Source organism: Venturia canescens, chromosome 9 (assembly GCF_019457755.1).
Source record: "Venturia canescens isolate UGA chromosome 9, ASM1945775v1, whole genome shotgun sequence".
NCBI lineage: Eukaryota > Metazoa > Arthropoda > Insecta > Hymenoptera > Ichneumonidae > Venturia > Venturia canescens.
This window is the reverse complement of record NC_057429.1, coordinates 11,923,883-11,948,143: the sequence shown is the minus strand read 5'-3', so window position 1 is coordinate 11,948,143 and position 24,261 is coordinate 11,923,883. Positions and strand designations below refer to the sequence as shown.

Genomic DNA, 24,261 nt, shown 5'->3' with positions numbered 1-24,261 from the left:
AACATTTGAAATGAGTGAAAAGATTTTTACTATGCTTATAGAGAAAAACGCTCTTAAGGTGATGGAGCAGTCGCTATCTCGCCACCATGAGTGCGAGAGAGATAGCTGCAATTTTCGAAATTGAATATGTTCGACACGGTTTGATCAATAAAAAAAAGCCCCTGTCAGCGTACTTTTGCCATCTTTCCGCGTCCGCTGACAGAGCCTTTTTTTGATTAGTCAAACGACAGCGGAGAATTTTCATTTCGAAAATTCGAGGTGAGGTTAGTCGACTGATCCAGCATGCTCTTAAGTCTTTTGAATAAAAGGGACGAGCATTGGTCTTTTTATTATGGTGGATAGAAAAATTGCTATAACTGCTCTTCGAATTAATGCTGCAACCCAGTTAGGATTTTCGGCCTCGTTTTCTCCGTGTACTAATTCGCCCCGAATTTTCTCTACCGAAACAGTGAAAAATGGGGCGCAGAATTGTGCTAGTCGGAAATGAGCGTTTGAAGGACTTTCGAAGATCATCGATTTGACAGGCGATCGACGCAGCTCGTAGACTCGACGAGCCGCATGAGTTTCGATGGAATCGAAACGGCTGGAAGAAATTCCGAATTGTGTGTAGAGAGCGAGGGATGAGACTGGATTGGAGTGCGTTGAATTCTCCGTTTTCTCGCTCCCCGGTATGCGGTGAAGGGTCACGATCTTCGAGCACGTTTTCTCCGTACGCAAAAAAGGAATGAAGGCGAGAGGAGATGGGAGGTTGAAAAGGCTTTCGGACGTCTCGGATTTCCTGCTTTCTGCCTCGCTCCCATTCATCCAGAATTGTGGTTTGCCATTCGAGATGAGGAAGACACGGAGACTGTCATTCGCGTCCGATGGTGAATCTGGTTTGCGCACGGATCGAATTTCGATGCAATATTCTTACGCGTCTACACTTTTTATTTCCTCCGCGTATTATTCTCGCGTCGTGTTTCCTCGATGAGACAACGCGCTTGTGCGCGTGCGTGTGTAATGGCCGGTCGGGCGAGCAACAAGAAGCAGGGATGGGACGAGGGAACGAGTCTCTCATTCGGGTACCTTCTTCGGGCCTCTTCGGGCCTCTCGTGCCTTTCTAATGGCCGTATTCACATTCAAATTTCGACTGGTGCCTCCGAAAGGGCCCCGCCTTCGTCGTCTCCTCGTTCTCCCGATCCCGATTGTCAATTGAGCGATCAGAGCGAACGAAGGGCAAGAAAAGTCGTTGAGCTTGGCTGGGCTTACCTGATCCGGGACGTTTTCAAATATTTTACGACTTCTCAAGTCGATTATTTGACGCGGAAACCCCGAAAAGTTTCAAGCTCCGATCGACTCTTCCAGCTCGTTGATTCTCATCTTCGAGTCATCGCTCGATTGCTTTATCGATGCTCTCAGTCATTTTACATCCTCGAACCGCAAAAATCTTCATCGTCGCCGAGCGCAGAATTGATTTTTTTTCACAGCACTTGCACACTCGGATGGGAATCGGCCGAGTGATTGAAATGCACGTCAATTATGAGTGGTTCGAACTTTTCATTGGAAACGGAGGTCGAAACGACTCGTGAGAACTTTCTTCGGTGTTTATTCCATTCGAACACCATCCGTTTCTGTTAATATTCCGACTCGTCACGGCGATAATCGCTTCAAGAATGAACGAGCACTGAAAAACATTGTGAGAATACCGCACGAATAGTCAAAAAAAAAGTACTTTTTCATTAACGAATCGAGCGATGAACAAAAAGCTCTGAAAGAATAGGAAAAAGGTGAAAAGCGATGGGAAAATTCGACGAAACCTCGGCAAGTGTTTACTTCCACTGCGCGAGCGATAAACAAACGACAAAAGTACGAGTTCCTGGAGATTTTGGAACGAGCAATAAAAATCTTTCTCCGGCCGAAAATGATTTTATGTTGCAAAATATTTCGAAGGAACTGTGCGAAAATTCGTCGTGTTCGACGAAATTGTGTAATCGTGAGTCGATCGGTGGAAGCAGAGAAATTTTAATTTCTCGATGTGATTTTGAGAAACGTCGGGCGACTGATTGTTGAGGAGCGATTGGGAATGGCTACGGCCCTGAGTGTGCAAGCGGAGTGGCGGTCTCTCGGCTGAAGCGAACGCACACTTGTCTCGTACAGTCGTTCGGCTCGGTCGTGTGGAATCGGGATGTGCTGACGTTTCGTTCGTTCGATTTCGAGAAGGATTGAAAAGAAAAAAATTGAAGCTCCGAGCAGCTCGAGGGAGCGTCGCAGTGTTTTTTCAGCTTCGATTCGTTGGTGTTACACGGAAAAACGATAAATCAGCTCGTCGTGGGTGTAACGAGGATTTGTGTTTGCTGGAAAGAGGAATAGGACGCGATGGGTCGCTCACGATCGCCCGGGCATCGATCGCGAATACCGTACATCGACGATCGGAAAAACCAGTTAAATTCGCCTACCGAATTCACCTCGTGAAAAACACGAAACGGAATAAATACGTGCGTCGAAGAAAAACACTGCTGCTCGCGTGCCTCGCTTCTCGATTGTCGCTCGGATTAAAGCATATGCAATTTAGTTGTGTGTGATTCAAGGCATACGTTTATACAGATATATTTATAAATCAAAGTGTCGCGTGACGCGTTCATCGTCGAGGTTTACCTGCCTCCGAAGTTTTTCGATCGTCCGGACTTTCGAGTCCGTTCGAACACTTTTTCTCTCTCTCTCTCTCTCCCCTTTCTTTTTTTCTTAAGTTTTTCAGGCAATTTTCAAATTTCCCAAGTGCGCGGGATTGAGGTAAATGGATCATCCGGATTTCCGGAGAAATTCACTGCCGTTTTGCTCTGCGTTTTTTTTCTCGTTTCATCGCATTAATTCGCGATCGATTTCTCGCTTTTTCCCTCCTGGATTCCGAGATTCAGCTACGTTTTTTCCTCTGCTTCTCAAGGCGAGGATCCGTTGATGTGTGACCGATCAGAATCGCTCTCGTTGGCTCGATCAGCTCGTCGAACATTTTTCCGCGTTGTCGCATCCTTTCCCTCGACGTTGTTAGCCCGCTTTTGTCAATTGTTCGAATCCCGAGAGTTTCAAATTCACCCTGATTCTTGAGAGAATTCTTCAACGCTCAGCAAGAAAAAACACAATTTTTTTTTTTCAATCCGAAAGAATTAAAAGCCACGGAATCCACCCGATAAATCGAGCCTCGATCGTGATAAATCGCGAGAAAATAACCAACTTTTTAAACGACAAATAGAAACAAAGTATTGACGTTAATCACGAGACAAGTGGCTCATGGTCAATTGAAAAAAATTGTTTCAGGATCACCTTGGCGAGTAGGCATAATGCCAGGTCCGAAAATGTCTGTGGTCGGGGACTCTGTCAGATTGGTCCCTGCAGGCAGTCCCGCGCTCTTCAAACTCTCGGCCCTTGGTTTCTCGAGCAAGGAAATCGATGTGCAAATTATAAGTGAGTATAGAACGAAACTGCCCGAAAAACTGCGAATTTTGCGGGTCCAAGAAAAATCGTTGCGAATCAAAAAACATTATTTTTTGAATGAATTTCACAGTTTATTTGACATTCCTTTGAAAAAAGGTAGATGAGTGAATATTCGCTATCCAAGATTACGCGATGATATTTTTGGTAGGCAAAAATGAATATGTACTGGTGGATAGATTTGCAAAATTTCGACGCTAGTTACCGTGCAGTTTAGCAGCAAATTAATTATTGAATATCGACTTTTCTCTGACACTTATCACTCCGGCATATGAAAGCCGTACACGCATTAAAAGTTATTGAATTTTTTCATTAGTTATATCCAAGATTTCGCAAAAAAAAATCGATCGTTGTATTTCATGGATATTCAAGAATACATGAGTATTTTAGTCTTAAACCTTACCATTGAAAATCGGCTGAAATATGAAAAAATATCTGATGAGAAATCGTTCGGATTACACGACAAATGGATCAGTAACGTTTGACAACGCTGCATTCAATATACATTCGCATGTCGAGTCAGTTCGACCTTTTGGCCATATTTCGTCGTTCGTTAGGTTCGCCACGTTTTTTTTGTAAATTTTTACAAAACGACGATTTTTATCCCGGTAAACTTTTTCATCGTTCATTTTTTCATTTTCCTCCACTTCAATACTACTTTGGACAGTAAACTCACTTCATAAACTATAAAATTTGTAAACAAAACTGACAGCGTGACATCAACAGCAGCGGCAGTTGCTGCACCACGCAAATCAAAATGAACTCTTGAAACGTTTTTTTAATAATAAAATTGTATAAAAATGTTGGCTCTTTACCAATTATATTTCTAAAATAATAAAATTATTGTTTTCAAACAAGTTTCGTCTTTTGAAATTTTCGAAAAATATAGTTACTGCAAAAATCACGTAGTTGTCACCCATCAACCTTAACTGTAAAAAAAAAAAAAAAAAAAAAACAATAACAACAACAAATACGAACGAATGCGTGTGTTTTCCAAAAGGTCCTTCAAAGAGGCACATCTCTGCTCACATTGAGGAGGAACCAGGGAGGAGAGGAGAGTTTAGAGTCGAGTTCACACCAACCGAGGTTGGCAGTCATCTACTGGAAGTGAGCATCGCGGGACAAAAGCTGCCGGCAGGACCTCTCGTCGCCAAAGTTTACAACAGCAGTCTCATCCAAGTTACTGACATACCCAGTGCCGTTGTTGGACATGCCTGCCAATTCAGAGGTACAGCTTTTCAGGCTTCACGACGATCCGGATCGTACCGACGGAAATCTTCTTCGTCGTAATGAGCTTTGGGACGAAATAAATTTGAAACTGTGGAAATTCGATCATCAAATGGAATCAGAACATTTGAGTAAAGGAAAAAATAGTGTCCGGCGTAAATAACCACGCTAAAAATAACCTGGTAAAATAACCATGAACAAAAAGCGATTAACGAAACAACCACGAGAATAATAATCGTCATTTAAAATGAACTTTAAGTTTGTAATTAGTGGAATATGGAAAATAATTTAAATATTCATTTGAAATATTGTTTGCGGACAAATATGAAATCCATGCGTTATTTAAAATGAATTTTAAGTTTGTAATTAGTGGAATATGGAAAATAATTGAAATATTCATTTGAAATATTGATTGCGGACAAGTATGAAACTCTGTGCGGGATTTTCATTGTTAGATCTGAAATATTTGATTATAAATTTACTGTTTATTGTTTTTGTTTGTTTTGGGATGTTAGAGTTATTATTCTGTTCAGCGGTTTTTTTCCATGGTTGTTTTGTTCGTTGATTATTTTGAGCGAGGTTATTTAGGATGGGAACCAAAGAAAATGTTTCATGGGTCTGCTAAAATAGCGAGGGGATATGAATTAGGAAAAGTAACGTTCGTAAAAAATTTGAGTATTCTCGTAGAGTTGGATCGAAAAATAAGTCCGATCCGTTTTTCTTAAATCAAACGAAAAAATGATTATTCTCACTCTATCCGTCAAACGTAAGGTAGAAAAAAAATGAAGAATAATGAATCAATGGAAACGAGTAAAAGTTGCCTCGGCCGAAATGTTCACCGACCGTTATTTATTGGAGTAAAAAATGGAGCGTTGATTTAACATCGATTTCTATTATTTTCCTTAATCAGTTGACGCGAGTGCCGCTGGCGAGGGTCAATTGGAGATATCGATAAACGAAGGCGAGGTACCAAACGACGTGCAAGTTGTGGGTGGTGGTCGTTGCCTCGTCTCCTTCACGCCTGACGTAGCAAAGCCTCATTACATCGACATCAAGTTTAACGGGGAAGCCGTACCGGGTTGTCCCTTCGTCTGCACCGTATCCGACACGAGTAGAGTTATCCTGAGCTTGAACCACCTGGAATTGATACCGGTTGATCAACCCGCAAGCTTTCACATGGCGGTTGACGGAAGTGGTTCCGCCGAACTCGCGGTTTCCGTCAGAGGTCAGTCCCAATTGAACGAATATAATCAAATTTCATTTTTTTAAACCTCCTTCCACCATAACGATGAGAAATCTTGTAATTCATAATAAAAAAGTTTTCGATTTTCAAGAAAACAGATAAAGACTTTAAACTGAAGTAATTAAAAGAGATCTTGTTATGTTTTGGAACGTTCTGAGGTTCTGGAATATTCGTAACGATCAAAGTCCTCGCATAACGTCGATATAAAGTATTTCGGCTCTTTGACATTGACCAGAAAGTTAAGTAACGAGCTTCAACATTTTTCATCTCGTGAGAGTCACCTTCCAATATTTTGAATGATTCTGGTGCTGATTCGAGGTTGATTGAATGATTTTTCGAGTCGATTTAACAGGGGATTCGTTATCTTATCTTATTTCAGGACCAACGACGGAATTACCTGTCAAAGTGACAGGAAATATTCACAGCGGTTTTACCGCCGAATTCACACCACGAGATGTTGGCGTGCATTCGATCAGTGTCGAGTACAACGGTCACCATGTGAATGGTACACCTTTTTTGGCGAAAGCTTTCAACGCTGATAAAGTCCTCATCGGGCCTGTGGCTCGAGGAAGCGTTGGTCAACCTACTCATTTTACTGGTGGGTATTTTTCTTCCGCAGCGAACGATTCTGGAAAGAAAAACTTTGCGATCATCTGGGCTGGAAATAATAGTACTTCGAGGTCAATGATTCAAAGTCATTTCAAAGAATAATAAGCAAGCTTTTAGAAATTAAATTCACTGTTCAATAGTTCCAAATTTGACATTTTTTCACGACTTATATTAACAGATTTCGACTGCAGAAGTATGAGTCGTCATTTGCTAATGATTTTTCAACGCTTTTTTCAACAGTCGATGCAAGTCAGGCTGGAGAAGGAAATTTGGAGATAACGATATCGGCCCGCGGCCAAAACATTCCCACCCAAGTAACCCCTCAGGGAAACGCTCGGTTCTCGGTCAGTTTTGTGCCGTTTGAGGCGTGCGAGCACGTCATTAATATTGCATTCAACAAACGTACCGTACCGGGTTGCCCAATCATAACGAGGGTAGGTGGCGATAGTCACGTGACCGTGAGTGGTCAAGCTCTGAGCAGTGCTGGATTGGGGCGGCAAAGTTATTTAACTGTCAGTAACGTTGCCGGTAGCTTGGAAGATCTTGAAGTTAACGTTGAAGGTAAGTTTTTCCATTTCGACAACGAGAAAGCAATCTAGTTCACGAATTCGGGTTTCACTTTCCAAATTACGGCGAGCCAGTTTAAAAAATCATAAGAAGAAACCGTTAATAAACCGAAAAAAACGTTTCAGTATTCATTTTTTTGTACGTTACGTTTCTAATCAAATTTTTTCAATTGATCATATTTGATAGAGAGAATTCATGAAAATTTTATCGAAAATCGAGATTAAGATATGTATTCTTGTATATTTTTTTCTTTGTTAAACTTTACGCTGAATTTGTACACTCAATCACGTCATTATAGGTCACGAGCAATATTCTAGAGATGCACAAACAGCTGTTCACTCATGATTATTCTCTTTCCTACATGTACATTATTCATATTTATTGAATTATTCACTTATCTTTTTCCGTGGTTTTATTTCAACCATTTATTTCTCCTGCACATTCATTTTGTCAACAGGAATAAATCGATTCGTTGAAACCAAAAAATTTATCTCGAAAAAAAGACGAATTTTGATCAGAAAAACAGTTGGCACCGAATTCTTATAAAAATATGACGAGTAATTGCTACGTCGATTCGATTTTTGATGTGGAATTAAGAAAAAATGCAAAAAACATGATGATATTTTTGCGAATCGATTTTTTTCCTACAGCTGAACGGTCATAAACTTTGTGTTTACATGTGCAAAGACATAAGCGTTTCTAATAATCTTTCACCCGATCACAAATCACAACTAAGCGTCATCGTTTTTTTTTTCGTCAAGCGTTTGTAAATAAAAGGATTCGTGTCATCAGAAGTGCTCGTTGAAATGAAAAGATTCAGGAGGATCCGCACGAGAGCACTCTCGACTCACCAGTGTGTTTTTGTTTTTTTCTCATCACGTTTTATTCGGTGTCGCTTGAGAGCAAACTTCTCCCTCTCTCTGTTGCAGGTCGGCCAGCTTTCAGACTACGACATTACTAGACTTCTCAATACAAAAGAAAAAACACACAAAAATACAAAAAAAATGCCTCATTTCTCTGAGCTCTAACTCTAACTTTATCAAAAAATGGGACTTTGTAATGCAACGAACGGTGGTGGGTACTTAACTCTCGTATAATCCATGAAGAAGCAAATCCCAGTACTCAAATCCTTTTTCCAAATGTCGTGTACATTTTGAGTCGAAAAAAAAACGCATGGTTCGATCAATTGCTGGCATGGGTTACGTTACCAAGTTATTAAGGCTCTAACTAATTCCCTTATTTTTTAATTGCCTGTGTCAATAACGAATTAACACAAGTCCATCGAAATAATGGTGCTATATAAATAGACATATAAACATAAATATATGTATATAGTTATATATACACGTAATCATTTAATTGATAATTCATTAAGTCACCGTTTATTATTTATAATTATCCAGAGTCAGTTAATAATTCCTCTCATAATCATATGATAGTAAAACAATTGCCAATGTGAATAGCCCACACAGGAATGCCATAAGAGCACATTTTCTATTTCAGTTACCACAATAAATGTCTCAATTATCAAATTTCATGAATAATCATCGAATGGAAAGAAAAGAACAATTTGCAGTTCGGCGAAACTAGTATTTTCCATTATTTCTTCTTTTAGTACGAGTAGAATGATAAAAAAAATATAATAACCATTGCTTATTTCGTAACGTGGATTGCTTGGTAGTAAGAGACAAAAATTCGTAGTTTTCCTCCTTTTTTTCCTAGTTTTAACATTTTACAGTTGGGACTACGACACGTCCGTTACGAGAACTTTAGAGAGACAATATCTGCATCCAGTGATTCCACTTTGAAGAAACAAAAGAAGAATAGAATATCGAGTTAATTTCGCTTCCTCCCATCGCTCTAATCCACTCTCTTCTTCTATACCCAAACACCCCCCAGCCTTGCTCGCCTTCGTTTTTTGGCTGGCTACATTGTGTAATACGACTAACAAGCGGACTTGATAGGGCCCAATGGACAGGCCGTACCAGCTCAGGTTACCGACAACAAAGACACAACGTGCACCGTTGCTTTCACTCCACGTGTCGTTGGTGAACATCGTATTTCTGTCACCCATCGTAATGTACCTGTCGTCGGAAGTCCTTTTAGTTGCAAAGTCTACGATGTCACAGCCATCAAAGTTAAAGACTCCAAGCGCGGTGTCATCGGCATGCCCGTCACTTTCTTAGGTATTCTCATACACTTATTTTTTTATTTCGTTTTCTCTTTTATTATATCGAGTATTGAGAAGTCTTAAATTTGAGAAATGCGAGTTTTATTCATCAAATTGTTAATTCGAAAGATGGTTATTTCTATTGTTTAAAAATCTGTTGCATTCATAATTCATGCTGTAAAAACTGAAGTAACAAAGTTTGTGTAAGTTAGTTTCAAACGTCAATGATGAAAAACAATTTTACAGTCGAAACGAGCCAAGCGGGACCAGGAAACCTGGAAGTGACCGTTAATGGGGGGCGAGTGCCAACTTCGGCCCAAGGCCAAGGACCTCACACGTACGCGATATCATTCACACCTCGTGAGCCCGTTGTTCACACTGTCGATCTTCGATTCAACGGGGAAGATGTTCCCGGCAGTCCTTTCACTTGTCAGGTAAATTCTTTTATCGTCGAAACGTACGTTCGTACATTTTTTTCATACATTGAACAGTCCATTCCCCTAACTCAATGTGCAGTCATTTATTATTGTAAAAACTGTACTAAGATTCGAAAATTTGGTTAAAAAATTGTACAGGTTAGTGACACAGCGAAAGTCCTCATCACCGAAGGTCTCGAAAAAGTCTCGGTCAATCGAATGGCAACGTTCTCGATCGAGGCTGATGCTTCGTTGGGTACTCCTGTTGTTGAAGTACTCTCACCAACCAGAGAAAGTCTTCCTGTTCAAATAAAACAAGTCACTCAGGGATCTTATACGGCAGGATTCACACCCAAAGATGTTGGTGGGTGTCAAGATACGATTACAAAAAGTTCATGCGAAAAAGCTTGTGTATTTTTACTACAAGATAATGAATTTGAAATATACATCGTGCATTTATTCCCGGAATTATTATAGGATCTACCGTCTAGTTGTCGAGAAAACAATTAACGAAGATAGCATTTTTTGAAGGATTGTACACAAGCTCTTATGGCAGGCACACTTCCTGTGCGACGATTTGGATTTAATGAAATAGGATCCTCCCAACTTTGAAGAGTCAAAAACGAGAATAAGAAAATAGAATGTTTTTAGATATCAATGATGTCTAGAAAAAGCCTTGTTACCGGTGAAAATGACTTGGGAATGAAAAAAGAAAAACACTTATTCGAGGTTATCGAGTAATAATAATTTTAATAATTGCGAGAATAAATTTCATTCGTTTCTTTGATCATGAAAAGAGCAAAAAAGTTGAGTTGCTTTTTTGAATCACAAGTAACGCATGATCTTCCTTAAACATTAAAATTTTCGGAAAAAGTTTACCTTTCTTCAGCTTTTATAAAAAAAAAATCGTTGAATGAGTTTCAAATGATGGTGAATTGTAAGAAAAAGAATTTTTGCAGGTGACCACAGCGTCGAAGTTAAACTGGGGGGATCGCACGTCGAGGGCAGTCCTTTTCTCGTCAAAGCTTATAACGCTGACAAAGTTAAGGTCACCGACATCAACAGTGGAGTCGTGGGGAAGCCCGTATTTTTCAGTAGTACGTATTTTATTCCAAAAAAGAGATTCATTGCTCTCGTGAATATCGCTCGATTTTCGATGTGGTTTTATTGACATTTTTTTTTTTTAGTTAACGCCAGTCAAGCAGGTGCCGGTAACCTTGAGATAATTGTCGCTGTTAACGGCAAAAATGTGCCAAACTATGTACAGAGCGAGGGCAATGCCAAATTTCGAGTGAATTTTAAACCCCAAGAAGCTGCGATGCACAGTCTCAGTGTTAGATTCAACGGTGAACCTGTACCAGGTAAAATTACATTAATTTATCATTATTCAATATTTACCATACATTCATTTATCATTTTTCCACATTTAAAAAAGTATTACAGAAAATCTGAACAGAGTTGAAGATCAGTGTTACAGAATTTGTATGAAAACAAGGTAATTTTTGAAAAGATTCGGTTTGTCACAAATCTAAGAGCATCAAACTTTGTAGTCATCACTAATCAGCAATTTGTCGACAAAACTACATATTCAATTATTTAACTATTCGAAATGAATTGATTTACAGAAACAATATTGCGAATACTCGTATTATTATTTATCGTAATATGAATATTTTTTCATTTTTTTGTAGGTTCTCCGTTCAGCTGCAAAGTCGTCGGGGCCGGTCAGGCAGTGATAACCGGGAATAATTTAAAAATGGGTGCAGTCAAGCAATTGATATCATTCGCGGTAGATCCTCAGGCGTCATCGACGAATTGTGATGTGATTGTTACACCACCGTCGAACATTGCGTTGCCGATAACGATAGAACCGGTCGAAGGTCGTTACAACATAAGTTTCACGCCGGTCGAAGTTGGCCGTCACAACGTCAGTGTTCTCGTCGACGGAGAGTCGATAAAGGGCTCGCCATTCGCCTGTAACATTTACGACGTTACGAAAGTCCACGTTTCCGGTTTAGGCGAAGCTCTTCTCGGACAAGCGACGACCTTCACCGTCGACGCTGCCGAAGCCGGCGAAGGAACGCTCGAATTGGTCGTTAGCACTGAAAACAACACCGTCAAAGCGGAGGTCGTTGCTTGTGCTCGTGGACTCTATGACGTCACTTTTGTGCCTCAAACCACCAGCCCACATTACGTTAATATCAGTTTCAACGATGACAATGTACCCGGAAGTCCTTTCAAGTGCCCCGTCATTGGTGGACTCCTTGATGGACCCTCCGTCATCCGGGTTGGTAATACCGCTTACATGGACCTCGACATGCCCAAGTTGGAAGGCCCCGTTTCTGCTGAAGTTACTGGTAACTTTCCCTCGCCTTTTCGCCATTTTTCTGCTGAAAAATGCAACGTGTATTCTTCTACTTCTTCAATTTATCTTTTGAATTTCTTCTTTTTTTTTAGGACCTGATGGGATAATCATCCCAAGCACACTATCGAAGCTCTCGCCAAGTCTTTATCGAGTGGAAGTTCGAACTCGCCAGGTGGGAACGTATAACGTAATATTCAGCGATGGTCATAAGGTGATAAGTTCCCAGGCATTGCAAGCCTTCGATCCGAGTAAAGTAACGATCAAAGAAATATCAGATGCCATATGCCATCGTCCAGGAACGATCATAGGTAACTACTATAGAATTCCACAATCATTCTCGCGCCTAATTCCGAAACCATAAAAAATGGATGACTTTGACGTTTGCCAAACAGTCGTGGCTTCGAAGGACGCTGGCCCTGGGAAATTGATCGCGAATGTTCGAGCAGGTGGTGCTGACGTCGACAGTGTTATTCGCGAAGCTGGAGATGGAATTTACGAAGTTATTTTTCATCCTACGCGGGCCGCTCCTCACCGAGTTCACATCAAATACAATGAGGTTCATATTCAAGGTAAATTTTTACGTCTCCTCACTCTCTTTCACAATAATTCAATATTTTTTAAAATTTATTTATTAAAATATTATAATTAGTTTATGTAATGATGAGTTTCAATCCATTCGTTTAAAATTGTTCATTGGAAGCGGTTATCTCAAATCACACATCTTTTAATTCGTGACAATGAAAAAAAAAAATGTTTTTGTCGATCATTGAACTTCGAGTATAAAGAGAAAAACTTGTCTTTAGTTTTTATTTATTTTTTTCATCAGAGGAAATTAATTGACAAAAATGAATTTTGGATTTTAAACAATCGTGTTTGTGCAACAGGAAGTCCTTTAGAAGTTGCTGTGAGAGGACCAACAGGAGGTCGGGAAGTCACCGCAACGGGTCTTGGCCTTTATCAATCGTGCGTTGGCAAAGTAACTTCTTTCACCATCGAAACGCTCGGTCGTCCTGGCAAAGAATTCGATGTCGTCATAAGTGGCCCTCAAGGAAATGCTGTACCGGTTCGCTGTTATCAACATCGGGATGGAAATCTGTTAGCCGAATTTACGACCAACTCCGTCGGTAAAGAACATTTGAAACTTCACTTAAACGTAGTAAAATTGCGCTTAACTGATGCTCAAATTTCGTCCCTTTTCCTCTTTTCGACTGGATTATTCATAAGATCTTCTTTCGTATTCCTATAATCGTGGTAATCAAATAAAATAAAATAAGTACGATTCGCTTATTGTTACAGGCACATATAAAATTGACGTATTACAAGGTGCCAAACCAGTTCTGGGTTCACCATTTTTCTGCCAAGCTTTCGATGCCTCAAAAGTCAAGCTTCAAGAACTTGGACCAACAACAGTTTCTGTTCACGATCGTATCGCGTTCAAACGTGAGTACCCTGCTAATCAACTCTCCTTTCGAACTGTTTTTTTTTTTTTTTTTTTTTTTTTTTTTAGTCGGACAAATCTCTCATCTCCGTTATTTTGTAAATTATACGACTAATTAGCGTATTACTGTTCTCCGTGATTTTTCCTTGCGTGTTTTTCCGCACAACAATCACGTTGCGGAGCAGGAAAAACGAACGATAAACGGGAGAAAGTCGGTAGCTGCGCTTTACAATTTTATTTGACGTTTCAAGACTCTTCGACGTAATTACAATAATCAGGCACGAATAAAATTGTTGTATCACAGTTATTGGCACTCTCGGAGAAACGCGCGTAAATCAATGTTTTCAGCGAAATTATTCGTAACGACCAACATATTCTTTTGCGTCCTATAACTTGCTTACCGCGAGCCACCAGTTCGCTTTTCAATTTCATTCATTTTTCACAGAATTTTTACCACTTCATTTTCGTCATCGTTTTAAACAAAAATGTAAAGTTACGTCGTGCATTTTTTTTCCCTAGTTCAGCGCAGGTTTACTTTGCATTTATCCGACACTGCGTAAAATCTGAAAAAATATGTAACGATGAAAAATTGAATTTGAAACAGTGTAAAACTGGAAAATCATTTCCGAAAATGTTCTTCCAAATATGCCTTTGTAGATAAAAAAATTCTATGAATTCCATTAGTTCGTCTATATTTCTGCAATAAATTTCACAGTCGACTGGGGCTGCCAATGGCTGCCCGAGAGCAGCGCAATAAATATTCGCCCCACGGTGGGCAACAGTTGGTCGAGATATTCTCTGAATTGTAGACTACTTTCGAATAGCCTTGTTAATGCACCGAGGTGAACAGAGCGTTGTTCGAATGTTTCCTCGAGCGCAGGTGTATCGAAGTTCAAGCGTGTCGCGAATTCCAACATTGTTTTTTCTCTTTTAAATTCATGAATTCGTAAAAATAATTATCCTAATAATTGTCTTAATGTGTTTTCTGTCTCTTGTCTTAATCATTGTTTTAAGCTTCGATTGACTTTGCCTTTGATTGCTTCTTCTGTGTCTCCATGTCTTATCGTCGAGTTAAACGGCATTGGAACATTGATGTTTCGTTATTTGACAGTGATAAAAGTCGATGCCGGTGTCGCCGATTTGGATGTCACTGCGACCAGCCCACTCGGACAAGAATTGCCTTTACAAGTTACCGGCCTTAACGATGGGGCTGAAATGATCGAATTCTCGCCCAGTGTTCCTGGATCTTATATGGTTAACGTCACTTACGGTAAGTCTTTTCTTTATCGACATCGCATCGAATATAATTATCACAAATATTTTTTTCCTGTCACTTTTTTTATACCCATGCATCTTAAATTATTATTAAAATTCAACTCTAACAGTATATTTTGAGTTGAAATAACAATAGAGGAAAGAATTAAATTTTCCAATTAAGCTAGTCTTTAAAATAACGAGTGAAATAACGGAAAAATTAGAATTCTACTTTTCCACTTGATACTTTAAAGTTTTTTTATTCCCTTTCTGTGATTTTGCGTGCTTATCGTTCGGAAATTTTTCGACAAAAGTGCTGATGGAAATATTGAAATGCAACGGTACGCACGATTTCTTATTCCTTTTAACAATCTATTTTAAGTAATTGGAATTTGTCCTTAAAAATATCAGGAGGTTCACAAATACCGGGGAGTCCAGTGGTATGCACGGTCGAAGCAGCTGGACAAGCCCGAGCGAAAGGCGAGGGTTTGTTGAGTGGGCACGTGGGAAAGCCAGCACATTTTATCGTCACTGGCACGAGAAGTCCACCGTCGGTTCAGGTATTTCTTTCTCTTTGTATACATTCGCATACGTGTATTCACTTATGTGATAGATAACTTATTACGCATCTATACATTTCTATCTACAGATATGTGCAACAATTTGATGCAGCTCGGACCAAATGTGTTCATTTTTATTTTTCGAATTGAAAAAAAATGTAAAAATTTAGCTTAGGCGATCAATAAAGCATTAATTGATTAGGCAATCAATTTTATTGATTGCTGTATGATTAATGTAATATGATATGACATCATATTACAATATATGAACGTTGTTTACCGAATTTTTAAAACCCGTACATCAATAATTAACTCGATGGTAGCAAATCTTCAGAGACACTTCAGAAAAAAGTTGTCCATCGGTGAACAGTATACATCGAAATCTGGTCAACCGATTTTTTTGAAATTTGACCTTGCACAATTGACCAGGTATCTACGAGAAGATTTTTTTTCTTCAATTTTTTGTAACACAAAAACACTGATTTTCGCCTAAAAAATGAGCCTATTTGTTATCGCAAAATTAATAATTATGAAAAATTGGAAAGAAGCTCTCGTAGATACCTGGTCAATTGTGTAAGGAAACAACATGCCAAATTTCAAAAGGATCGGTCGAGTAGATTTCGATTCACACTGTTCACTTCATTTTCCGAAGTGCCTCTGCTACTATCGAGTTGATTATTGATATTTGAGTTTTAAAAATTCAGGAAATCTTGTTCGTATACTGAATTATGATGTCACGTTCATTAAAATAGACATGTATTATCTGTAGCTTCTAAAAAAAAGTTGAAAATTTTTTTCACCGAATTGACGTTACCCAGCCCTTAATTAATGTGCAATTAACATTAAAAAATGATTATCCAACCAATAATCAGACGATTTTATCTTTTCTTGTAAAAAGTTTTTAGATTCTCTAGAATTCTCGAGGTTTTCATTATAATAATCCGAATCTTGAACACGCTAATTTTCGTACACTTTCCGACAACTGTGTTAAAATTTCACAATTCATAATTTTGAATAGCTCTGTCAAATCATGAGTCGTTTAAAAAATTGAGTAAATGAGGATTGTGTATTATTCCATGTTGGACAGGTTGATGGTCCCGACAGTGTGTCGAAAGCGACGATCGAGGCTGGTGCGAATCCAGGAACATGGAATGTGTCGTTCGTGCCGACGGAGGTGGGAGTGTTCGACGTGAGGGTTGTTTGCGCGGGCCAACAGTTACCAGGATCGCCCTGGCATCCAAAGATCATAGACACGAGAAATCTTCGTGTGATCGGTGGTTGGGCAGCGATATGTGACGAGATGGGTCGTCTTAAGCTGGGCCCAACGTCCAAAATAAGTTTCGACACTGCAGAAGCTGGACCTGGCGAGTTGAGCGGCAGTATCGCCGACCAACCGATCACCTTTGAAATGACGTCGAACAATCGATTGAAACTCGTACCCCCACAAATGAACGGCGGCGGCGAACATCGAATGGAAATCATGTTCAACGGTTCACCGTTTCCTGGTGCACCAAAAATCGCTGTGGTTCAGGAACTCGAACCTCCTCCTCAGGACACCAGTCGCGTTATGCTGCGCGGACGGGGACTGACGACTGCTAAATGTGGCGAAGAAGTCAGCTTTACGATCGACGGCTCTCAAGCTGGAAATGGCACACCCAAAGTTCAATTATTTTCTCCCACTACTGAGATTAATGTCAATTTACAACATCTTGGTGATTATTTTATTCATCGCTATTGTTATTCATCTTTCTCTCTTCCACCATTTTGTTCGAATAATTTGCGAAAAACAGCTCATGCGTTTGGCCACTGGTTCATATTTTCTATTTATTTCTTTTTTTTTTGCATAAACAGGTGACAGTGTATACCGTGCGAGTTACGTTCCGCTTACCTCAGAATCTCTTTTGATGACGGTATCATGGAACGGAAGACAACTGAAAGGTTGCCCGCTTCAAATAAACGTCACATCCGCCGCAGACGCCTCTAGAGTCGTCTGTTCCGGAGATGGATTAAAGCATGGGATTGTTGGCCAAGAAATACGTAGTTTCATCGATACCAGGCGAGCTGGGCCAGGTAAAAAAAAGTTCGAACGAAAGCTTCTTTCGTTTGTGTGGAAACAAATATATTTTTGGTATTGTATTTATAGGCGAATTAACTGCGCATTGCGTTGGTCCCCACAAAGTTGCTTATTGTGAGCTTTACGACCATGGCGATGCAACGTTTACACTCAATGTAAAGCCTCAAGAGTCCGGTCGGCACGCCCTCACGATCAAATATGCCGGTGAACACGTTACCGGCTCACCCTTTACGTTAAGGGTTTCCGGTGCGCCGGATGCTTCCAAGGTAAAGCCCCAATCTCAATTTATTCGTTATCTTCTGAATAAATTTTTCTTTTCCTTCGAAGTTTCATTATTTCTCATAATTTCTGAATTGAAATCAACCTCTCGAAATTTTCTCATTTTAACGCATGCAAACAGGTCCGAGTTTACGGTCCCGGGATAGAGCACGGAGTATTAGCAACATTCCAATCAAGGTTTATCTGTGACACGCGCGGTGCTGGGGCAGGCCAACTTACCGTTAGAGTCCGAGGACCCAAAGGTGCATTTCGAGTTGAGATGCAGCGAGAAACCCAAAAAGACCGTATAATACTTTGCCGTTACGATCCAACCGAACCCGGCGATTACAGAGTCGAAGTACGTTGGGCAGGTGTTCTTGTTCCAGGCTCACCTTTCCCCGTTAGAATCGTGGATACGCAGGACGAATTGTTATTGCTTACGCAGGTACCTTATTTCTATTCTATCTCATAATTTTCGCCATTATTGAAAACATTCTTCTCTATATTCTACATTTTGTTTAAAAATATTAAGGGATAACCTGTCAAGATTAATCCATTTTTTGCTTATTGAAATTGATCTTTTTCACTGAGAAGAGAATCTCCAAGATCCTTGGAATGATATTTTTAAATTTGATAAATATTTTTAGATTTTATCTACATTTTCGAGCACTTTGAAAATTTTATATTATTTAGACTTTGGATAACGAGTGAATTTTTTGTTTCAGGGTGCAGATAATTATTCAACGGGCCATCATACTCTTACATCGTGGCGAGGTTCACAAGCTATACTTTAAAATGCGAAGAAACGAGCCACGCGTAATATTGTTATTTGCAATACACAAACTAATATAATATATTCGATAATATATGTGTATAAATATATATTATTGTAACTTATACATAAATAAATCAATCTACGTTTTCAATATAAAACAACGAATAAACAAAAAAATTGAAAATCATACTTATTTATTGCATTAACAAAGCTAAAATAACAAATGTACAGAATTTGCTGACGACTCCGGTCGTCAGCGACGTTTTTTCGCCTCTCTCGCTTCTTTCGCCTCCATTTTGCTCAAAGTTCGGAAAACTTGTTTTTTCAGTTCTTTCTGCCGTTTCATTTTTTTCATTTCTTCAGCTTCAACCCTCGCCTTGTAAGCGTTCATTCTCTGGGATGTAGCCTCTTTGAGTTTTTCTTGTTTGTGACTGTAGGTGGTTCGTATCATTTTCATAAGTTTGGATATTTTTTCTTCCCTCGGTTCGCGAACGACCGCGGGCCTCGTGGCCTCGAAACTGACTTTGCGATTCTTCAAACTCGGTTGTAATTTCGGTTTGTCTCGGTAGGGCAAATTCTTCTGAAGATTGCGTGGAATGACGAGAGGTTTGAAGACTTTCGGTTCACGAACGATCGGCGTGTAAAGAGAATCGTTGTTTGGCAAAGCTTTTATGCTGTTGTCTTTTTTCAGTTGGCCCGTTGTTCTCATACCGTGCCATTGGCTCTTTTCAGCCAATGGCAAGAGCAGCGAAGTAACTGGATTGTAAAATTTGGGTACGTCGACTTTGTACCAAGTGCGACAGAATACGATGTCACTCAGTTGGATCTTGTCTTCGAAAGTTGCACGGAAGCAGCCCTCGGGCTTGGAAACAGCTTTTTTTATTTGTCCACGAATTCCCGATACAGTTTTTATTCTGGCGCCCTCGAACTTTGCCACTTCTAAACTCGAGTTGAACATGTCTTTTATGAAAGCAGTTTTTTTGTAGATTTTCAGTGGCACACCGGTGAGTTTGAGCTTTTTTACGATTCTGGTAGTCTTGTCGGTTTCGACGACCGAACCGGTCGCTGCAATACGAAAACCTGGCTGTCTCGTTGCGACGTCCTGAATCGCGAGAACTCCAGTGGATTGCGGAGTCACCGGGCCCCAGAAATGAGCCATACAAGCAACATGCTCAGGCGTATATTTCAACATTCGATTTTTCATGTCATCCTCGAGTTTCGAAAAAATTGGTAGCGTTTGAAACCTTCGCCAACCAACGGACAATATTAGTGGATCACGCGTCTTCAAAATCTTCGAGTACCAACGATGCTTCTTTATTCGAGTTTGCACAAAGCCAATATTTTCTTCACCGTGCAGCAAGCCACCGATTATCAAAGGATAAGAAGGATCGAGATTGTTCACCAGCTCGCACGGGATCGAATCGATTTCCACTCGTACGTACATTCCAGGCCGGAAACCTTCGAGTTGAACTCTCGTATCGTCATCCAAATTTTCAAATTCCGATTTGTTCAATTTCGATTGTTTCTCAGCTTCCTGTTTGAGCTCGTCGTAATAAGTCTTTGTTTCGTTGTTGTCGTATTCCGAGTCGAATTGTTCTTTAAGTTTGTGCTTTTTTTCCATTAATTTTTTTCTCTCTTCAATTTCGCTCTTGCCCAGTTCTTCCGGAGCTTTTCCCGCAGCGGCCTCATGGCGTTCCCCAGTCTCTAAATCCTCAAAATCTCCGTAAACATCCTCGTCCTTGAGATCGTCAAGTTTCAAAAGCTCTTCAGCGTCCTCCGATTCTTTCCATTTGCCTGTTACGAAACGATCGACAACGAGCATTTTATTTGTCGGGTCCAACCAGTCGCGCGGTTTGTCACTTGTGTAAAATGCTGACTCTTCGCGATTCTTTAGTTCGCGATCTTGAAGCTTTCGTCGCTGCTCCTCACTCACCACCCGGAATATTCCACCAATTTCTTCTCCTTCCTCTTGTTCTTCTTTATTTTCTTCTTCTCTCGACGACGCGATTGTACCGTAAACTAGGGACATGAGGTTTTGATTATTTCTCTGACGACTCGCGAAAGACTCTTTTGCTTTTGATGCCAAATCGCTTTTCCATTTCAAATCTTCATTCCCTTCGCTCTCATCTTCTTCTCCCTCCTCACTTTTTTCCATTTCGGACTCGTATTCCCCATCATCGGATTCTGCATTTTCGGGTTCTCCTTCTGCATCATTGTCACTCAACTCATCAAAACTTTCGTCGTCTGTCGATTCCTTCTGAGCCTCTAATTTTGGTTCTTTGATTCTTACCGCTTTTTCACTCAACATTCCAAGAGCTTGAGTTATTTTCTCTTTTACATGAACGTCAGATTCTTTTGTGAGTGCTCGATAAATCGTCGGTTCGCTTTCCACCACTTTCTCCTTTTTGACCGTTCCTTCAGCACGTAGTTCTGAGAGTTCAGCTTCCAAATCGTCCTCGTCGAACGAACTCTTAGTTTTCAGCTTTTTCGTGCTTTTAGTTTGAATTTCGTCAGCTACTTTGCGCTTAGAAGAATTTATGTCTGAACTTTCATTGAGATTTTCATCTCCTTCATTGGTTTCACCGAGTTCATCTCCGTCCTCGTCATTTGATTCGTCTTCTTCGCTTGATTCATTCTCACCTTCCGAGTCGCTTTGATCTCCAGATGTAACTTTTTCTTTCTCCTCGCTCTCATCCGCAAAAATAACTTTTCTCCTCACTCTACCTTCCTCCGCAATTATTTCTTCGCTCATACCAGATGCAAAGTGAGCTGCGACATCTTGTGCCTTTATCGGCTCGGTATCGCTGAATATCTTCATCTCACTTCGCTGCAGTTTTTCATCCAAGGTTTCCTGAGTCTCCATGAGATTGGAGAGTAGTCCGGTGTCATCTTCTTTGTGGGAGTGGCTGCCAGCGAGTTCAACATAAACGGCGTCTTTGTCATAGACGATTCCACCAACACCAGAAAACGGAGCATAAATAAACCGCTCTTTTTCTACAAGCGATCTTTTCTTCAGTTGTTCCGGAAGAGGACAAGGATCCGGAAGAAAACTTACATCTTTTATTCTCAAATCCCCACAGCCTGGAATATGTACCGAAGTCTCTTTGTTCAGCGGAACGCCTCGAACGTAGCCATAAAGACTGATCGTTCTGTCGATTTTGGGATTTTGTCTAACGAGTTCCGGCGCAGTCAGATCTTCGATTCTGTCAGCAAGCAAGTAGGGATGGCTGGTTCTCCAGGTGAGCGGTCGAAATTTCATGACCGAAATGAACCTCGCAAGATTCTTTACTTCTGTACGGAGATACTCGTTGTGCATCAAACCTGATAAATAGAAGAGCTTTGCACCTGCGTAAACTTCAGTCCAGAAACGAGTTTTGAGGGTTTTCTTTGTTTTTCTCAATTGTTTTGCATTACTGAGAAGGTCAAGATGCGTTAAAACTCCCATTATTCTCGGCATTCCGTGAACTTGACAAATATTTAAAAATTCGAATATTTCCATTTCAAAACCGAATGATGCATCCACGAGTAGCAATACAAGATCAGCTACTTTTGCTATGTCGATCATACTGTTTATGTCGTTGTTGCATTCCATAAATGTTATACGACGCTTTTTACCCGATACCACCGTCACTGGACCAATGATATTGGTCAGAGGCTGCTTCACGTAACTCTTGATCAAACATTGTATGAGCAGAGATTTACCCACTTTTGGAGGTCCCACAACAGCTACCAATATTGGAGGTGGTTCTACGGGTGTTCTATCTACCAACGGTATATGCTGTTTCTTTGTGTCTATGTCCTGCTTTCTGCGGAACCTTCTCTCTGCTCTTATTGCCGAATTAAAGGTGAAGGCTTTCGGATTTTTCTGTTTGTCGGTTAAAATCTGAAAAAATATTTCCTCTATGAATCAATCGATCTTAATAATATGTTAAAGTTTGTTCCATTCAATTAAAGCTGTGTTTAGACACGTTTTTGAATCGAAGATCATTCTCTACTTATAATAAAATTGGTTGTAGGTAATAGTAGGTCTATGGTTAAATTAAACTCACATGATGAGAATTATAACATCAACAATAACTTGAAAAAAAAATTCCTATTTTGAAGGATTTTTTATTTCTGATTAATTTCGTTTTATCAATCATCATAAATTGAAAATAATTTTATTTTTTTGAATTTTTCAACCAATACTTTTATTCCATGAAATAATGCAGACGAGAAATCGAATAGTAAATAAAATTCAAATAAACAGTACCTGTTCGTGCTCATTTTTCGCTTTTTTCTTTTCGGCTTTGCGACCCGAATGTCGATCCCTGTGAGTTTTTTGCTTAACATTTTCAAATTCACTCGACATCTTACTAGTTTATTTATATCAGCAATAATCATATATTATTGAACTACAAATTGAACGCAGATTTTAACGACAATCAAAGTAGTGACACTTTTCGTTGGAATCTTACGACTTTGAGGTTAATCACCACGCACCATGCGGTCACGTTTATACAGAGCAGAGAACATAGATTTACATGGAACATGGAACAACAGACTAACAGACTAACAGACAACCGGGGCCGTGTTAGCAGTGTTAGCAGGTGTTAGCTTTGGGCTTTGGGGCACGGAAAATGTAGTTCCACTCATGCGCTGTAGAGCGCGCAGCGACGTATCTATATCACGCATTCAAAGCGTCAGCCGCCCCCGCCCCTCTCATGTTGCTGCTAACGAAGCCATAGCATCCGAGAGATTGCTAGTTAATATGCTCATGTCGAAGAAAACTTTTTCCGTCATTAATTTTTTTTTTTTTGATGATATTTATGAATATTTAGAAATTATATTGACAACCTACTTTATAAAACTCTAGCATATCAAGCGGCCGGTTTGTAGAGTTCAAAGCGCCTCTATAGACAGAAAATCTAAATGGAGAACTGCAAAAACCGAGATGATGCCATCGAAAGATAAGAGAAATGTACCAGAAGTCAATAAGTTAGAATACTGCCAATATTTTGAACATTTGCTTTCAAATTACTGGACAATTCATTTTTTTTTGTTACCTGAAGTGTTATGAGTCACATCGTTGTAGGCTGCAGAGTTATTTAGGCACAGCATCGATTTTTTTTTTCCGTAACTCCACAGACAAAAATGTTTTCTTATTTCTACCATAATTACTAGAGAACGACAGTGCAGTGGATCAATAATAACAAAACTGAGCTTCTGATACTTCGTAGATACTCGTTGCCTGAACTTTGAGCATTTATAAAGTAAAGTTCTAGAGACCGACGGTTTCGAAACGATGATTACGCTTTTTTTTGTGTCGTCAAATTCGATTATAAACTTCGGTGGCGGGGGGGAAGAAATAACAATGCGAATGAAATTGAGACCAGACGCAAAATTTGTGAGCCTTTATATCGCTCAACAATGACTTGACTCGATTGGAAAGTCATCGATCACGAATTATAATCGCGGAAAAGGGACGACCGATCGTCTTGTCACAGATACGAGAAGAGAGGAACATACACGAGCGATATCGTTGTAAAATTTCAAGGAGTGATCGATGGCCTTTGCCGCAATGAAATTGGCCTGCGCATCCGTCAATATCGACCGTACATACGACCGCGTGACCTCTCCGACTTATGGTCCGCCAAATGTAACCAAAATTTTCATTTTTTCTCCTTACCTTTTACCTTCATATTTGAATTTCCGAAAAACTGCAATAAACCATTTTCACGATCCACGCAAAAATATTATTTTAAGGTAAAAATAATATCAATTGAGTTTTTATCAGAAATTGAATTCTGCCATCTTTTTTGTCCGAATGCGTGCGAAATTTTGTTATTTATTTTTCACTA

At 39.8% G+C, this 24,261-nt stretch overlaps 2 protein-coding genes across 4 annotated transcripts in view; one reads left to right on the top strand and one right to left on the bottom strand.

Annotated features, from left to right (window-relative positions):
- Positions 1-18,528, top strand: part of jbug (filamin-type immunoglobulin domains fbug) — a 46,639-nt gene extending 28,111 nt beyond the window's left edge. For all 3 annotated transcript variants that reach the window (XM_043429335.1, XM_043429333.1, XM_043429334.1), the window contains exons 16-37: positions 3,292-3,438; positions 4,466-4,693; positions 5,603-5,917; positions 6,315-6,533; positions 6,785-7,105; positions 9,076-9,297; positions 9,528-9,715; positions 9,857-10,061; positions 10,657-10,794; positions 10,885-11,058; positions 11,389-12,054; positions 12,155-12,370; positions 12,455-12,631; positions 12,947-13,186; positions 13,359-13,502; positions 14,612-14,770; positions 15,166-15,314; positions 16,402-17,026; positions 17,166-17,384; positions 17,458-17,654; positions 17,789-18,091; positions 18,372-18,528. In XM_043429335.1, the coding sequence (XP_043285270.1) occupies positions 3,292-3,438; positions 4,466-4,693; positions 5,603-5,917; positions 6,315-6,533; positions 6,785-7,105; positions 9,076-9,297; positions 9,528-9,715; positions 9,857-10,061; positions 10,657-10,794; positions 10,885-11,058; positions 11,389-12,054; positions 12,155-12,370; positions 12,455-12,631; positions 12,947-13,186; positions 13,359-13,502; positions 14,612-14,770; positions 15,166-15,314; positions 16,402-17,026; positions 17,166-17,384; positions 17,458-17,654; positions 17,789-18,091; positions 18,372-18,440 (5,321 nt within the window). In that variant the 3' untranslated portion in view covers positions 18,441-18,528. The remainder of the gene's footprint in view (positions 1-3,291; positions 3,439-4,465; positions 4,694-5,602; positions 5,918-6,314; positions 6,534-6,784; positions 7,106-9,075; positions 9,298-9,527; positions 9,716-9,856; positions 10,062-10,656; positions 10,795-10,884; positions 11,059-11,388; positions 12,055-12,154; positions 12,371-12,454; positions 12,632-12,946; positions 13,187-13,358; positions 13,503-14,611; positions 14,771-15,165; positions 15,315-16,401; positions 17,027-17,165; positions 17,385-17,457; positions 17,655-17,788; positions 18,092-18,371) is intronic.
- Positions 18,529-18,598: 70 nt separating this feature from the next.
- Positions 18,599-22,983, bottom strand: LOC122416404 (ribosome biogenesis protein BMS1 homolog). Its single transcript, XM_043429336.1, has 2 exons — positions 22,674-22,983; positions 18,599-22,304 (listed from the first exon to the last, which is right to left on the bottom strand). Exons 1-2 carry the CDS (start codon positions 22,770-22,772, stop codon positions 18,675-18,677), a joined length of 3,729 nt encoding a protein of 1,242 aa, XP_043285271.1. The 5' UTR covers positions 22,773-22,983; the 3' UTR covers positions 18,599-18,674.
- Positions 22,984-24,261: the final 1,278 nt, after the last annotated feature.